The sequence below is a fragment of the Rhododendron vialii genome, chromosome 1a (genome assembly GCF_030253575.1).
Source record: "Rhododendron vialii isolate Sample 1 chromosome 1a, ASM3025357v1".
In the NCBI taxonomy this organism is placed as follows: Eukaryota; Viridiplantae; Streptophyta; class Magnoliopsida; order Ericales; family Ericaceae; genus Rhododendron; species Rhododendron vialii.
The window spans coordinates 39,825,189-39,828,928 of NC_080557.1; the positions used below are offsets into that span (position 1 = coordinate 39,825,189).

Consider the following 3,740-nt stretch of genomic DNA (forward strand, 5'->3'; position numbering starts at 1 on the left):
CGAAACCGTCTAGATTTAAATTGTTAATTAATTATAACAATGCATAATTCAGATTTAAACTGTCATGTTCGGTCCAAAATTTAAAATAAAAAGAATCTGAATTTGACAAAAAAAAATTAATGGAGATATAGTGACCCTTTTTTTGAACTTATATAGATACATGTGATGAGATATATATATATATATATATATATATATATATATATAGAGTCCCCTTCTTATAAGGGATCCCTTACTTAGCTTAAAATCACATTCTGATCACATTGAGCGGCTCGGATCATTGAAATTCAATCGGTAAATGAGAGAAATGAGGAGGTCCGCACTTAAGGAACCTATTTAAGGTCCTCACAGGAAGCTCACTGTATGTATGTATATATATATATATATATATATATATATATATATATAAACTAAATATCAGCTAGATATATGTGCGATCCATTCAACTAGTTATTAAGTTTTCCAGAACATGTAGAATTCGTAAACCCTTTATTTAGAATTTTTGGCAAACGCTCCAAACTGATTTTGAAAAGTTAAAATCTTCAAATATGCAAAAAATAAAATAAAATAAATCTCCCCAATATAGGAATGCTACCTCCAAGGGATTAGAAACTCCGAGTTAACAAAAAAAAAAGGGGAATTTATTTTCGAAATGGTAAGAACTTGAATAGATGATAAGCAATTTGTGGGAAATAAACCCAACAAAATAAAGCTACAATAGAATTTACGATTCGTAATAGCTCTATACAAAAATTCTGTGTTATAATCTGTAATTGGTTGATACATGAAAGACATCAGAGCCCCCTTGACTAGATCAATAAGTTAATTGGTTAGGATTTTCTTGGCTGGTCACCTTCGAGATTCTACATATAAAAAGCATGAAAATTTTCAGCGTAAAATTGCGTAACAAAAAGCTGTCAACAAATAAAATAACCCGCATCCTTTTTCATGTTGCATGTTTGGCCTCGGATTACGAAATATGCATTACCCAACATGCATTTTGATTGAGAAATAAAGGGAAAATCCATAATTCAAAAAATCATTTTTGGATTTTATATTTTTGAAATGCTTACACATTATATACTTCACATTTTACAGTCCAAGAAAGAAGAAATCATAAAATGAAGTAAGCCCGGAAACCGGCTATACCAAGTTCCCAAAGCCCTACCTCTCCCAATATAAAGTACTCCTCTCTCCCCCAGCTAGGATATCTCACCACCTAACTCAAACTCACTACTAGTACTAGTACTATTACTACTATTGCTAATAACTACACCACCACCACCGTCCGATCAACAATCCACCACAGCAATGCCGATCCGTGAGATAGCGGTCGGGCGACCCGAAGAAACGTACCACCCGGACGCCCTCCGGGCCGCTCTGGCCGAGTTTATCAGCACCCTCATTTTCGTCTTTGCCGGAGAAGGCTCCGGCATGGCCTTCAACTTTCTCACCGACAACGGCTCCACCACCCCAGCCGGGCTGGTGGCCGCCGCGCTGGCCCATGCCTTCGGCCTGTTCGTGGGGGTTAGCATCGCGGCCAACATCTCCGGCGGCCACGTCAACCCGGCTGTGACTTTTGGTGCGTTTGTCGGAGGGAATATCAGCCTCCTGCGTGGCATTCTGTATTGGATTGCTCAGCTGCTTGGATCCACCGTCGCTTGCTTGCTCCTCAAGTTTGCCACTGGCGGCTGTGTAAGTGTGGTTGCTCGGTTTGTTATTACAATTACTTCAACCATTTTCTTATTTTCCGAGCCAAGAAAAAAACTTTTGCCTGTTCTTTGAAATATGATAACCGTGGGGAGTCCGAGAATTTTTTTCCTAAAGTCCCGTGGATGCGCTTAGGTACCACGTGGATTATACCCTATTTGCACCCAAAAACTTCTCGTGTTGTCGAATATCTAGATAGCAAACCGAGGCCCAGTCCAGACGGGCAGCGGCTTTAGCGCACCGCGCGTGTGGTAAATGGGCTAAACTCCACGCGCCATAGGTTTTTTCCATTTAAAATTCTTGGTACCCTCAAATTCTTAACATAATTTGAGGTTTACATACCCACTAATGTTCACATCTTGGATTAAGATGGAATGTGTCACATCTTGAAGCAATATGGGATGTGTCACATTTCACCTTCTCAATTAGTATGTTCATTTCAAGTGATAAATTCTCATTCATCCCGTGACGATTTTGGTTCATTCTTTGGTGCTTAAACCCCTTACTTAGGAGCTTCACTTAGACCCACTTTCAAAGATGTAGGCCCACATTATTTTTTTGCCCAAAGTTGTCATAAACTTCTATGAACAAAACTCATTTTTACCAAACTGTGGGCTTGATAACCATGGAATATTGTTCCAAACTGATAAGGTAAGAGAAGGTTTGTTTTGATTTCATTTCACACCAGTAAAACCAATAATCAGAAGGTAAAGTGAGTGATTTCCAATCTGCCACGTCATTTTTGGTTTTTTTCAACAGATCTTAATTTTCAAGGGGTTGAAAATGTAGATTTGTTTTATATTTATGTGGCTCCGTGAATGCTAACGTGGGCAACTCTATTTCTTGAAAAGGAAAGAATTCGGATCTTATTAAAAATGTTGAGGAATATCATTTTATTATTGTCTTTTTTCTCTCTTATGACAAAGATGTTTGAATTTTCACTATAATTTTCACAATTTTTAGTAACTATCGAACTGAAGTCCTGATAATAACTGCTTCAAGAATAGTGAAAAAAAAAAGAAATTAATTATTTGTCTACCAATTAATGTTTGAACACTCTTGAAGATATGACCCTTTTAATTATTTGTACTAGTGTAGCTTATTTCCAATCTCTTCTAACAAAGTCAAGAATCAAATGAAATTTCAGACCACTTCGGCATTTTCCCTCTCATCCGGAATCTCGGTGTGGAACGCCTTCGTGATGGAGATCGTCATGACCTTCGGCCTAGTCTACACGGTGTACGCCACTGCCATAGATCCGAGATCCAAGGGCAACGTGGGAATTATCGCACCCATCGCGATCGGTTTCATTGTTGGAGCTAACATTCTTGCCGGTGGTGCCTTTGACGGGGCCTCGATGAACCCAGCAGTCTCATTCGGTCCCGCATTGGTCAGTTGGACCTGGACCAACCACTGGGTCTACTGGGCTGGGCCGCTCATCGGTGGCGGGATCGCCGGAGTCGTCTACGAGGTCGTCTTCCTCAGCCACGGCTCCCATGAGCCATTGGCCAGCTCCGAGTTTTAGGGTTTGCAAAATCAATTGGCGTTTTCATTTTAGTACTCCATTTCGTTTTGAGGCTTTTTGGTTTGTTTTTTTTTTCCGTAATTTTCTTTCTCTTGTTTGGAATTTGGGCACAATTGATTTGATTCGAGTGTCGTTATTAGTGGGCCATGTTACTGCTTTTCGGACTGTTCTAGAGCAATAATGATCACGTGCCTCAACTTTTGTTGTTTGTCTTTTTGGCCAATGGGAATTTTTGTTTCTCACGTTTTTTGGATCAATCATAGAGGCCTTTGACAGACAATATAATAATTAATAGTAATATCTTCTAGTTATGTCCGGTGTCGGGGAATGTATATGGATTTCAAAAAACTAGAAGATATTACTATCTTTCATAACTCATCAGGTGTTCAGGTCAATTTACCGACCCATTATGGCACAAAAAAATTGAACTTGAGGGGGCATTAAAGCATCAAAATATGATATCAAACGTTGGTAGTGTTGGAAAAAATTCAATCGGCAATTTTCA

General features: G+C 39.0%; 1 protein-coding gene across 1 annotated transcript; it reads left to right on the plus strand.

The window, feature by feature from the left end:
• The first annotated feature begins 909 nt into the window (after window positions 1–909).
• Window positions 910–3,443, plus strand: LOC131333598 (aquaporin TIP1-1-like). Its single transcript, XM_058368209.1, has 2 exons — window positions 910–1,695; window positions 2,858–3,443. The coding sequence occupies exons 1-2, from the start codon at window positions 1,312–1,314 to the stop codon at window positions 3,233–3,235; spliced, it is 762 nt and encodes a 253-aa protein (XP_058224192.1). The 5' UTR covers window positions 910–1,311; the 3' UTR covers window positions 3,236–3,443.
• The last annotated feature ends 297 nt before the right edge of the window (window positions 3,444–3,740 follow it).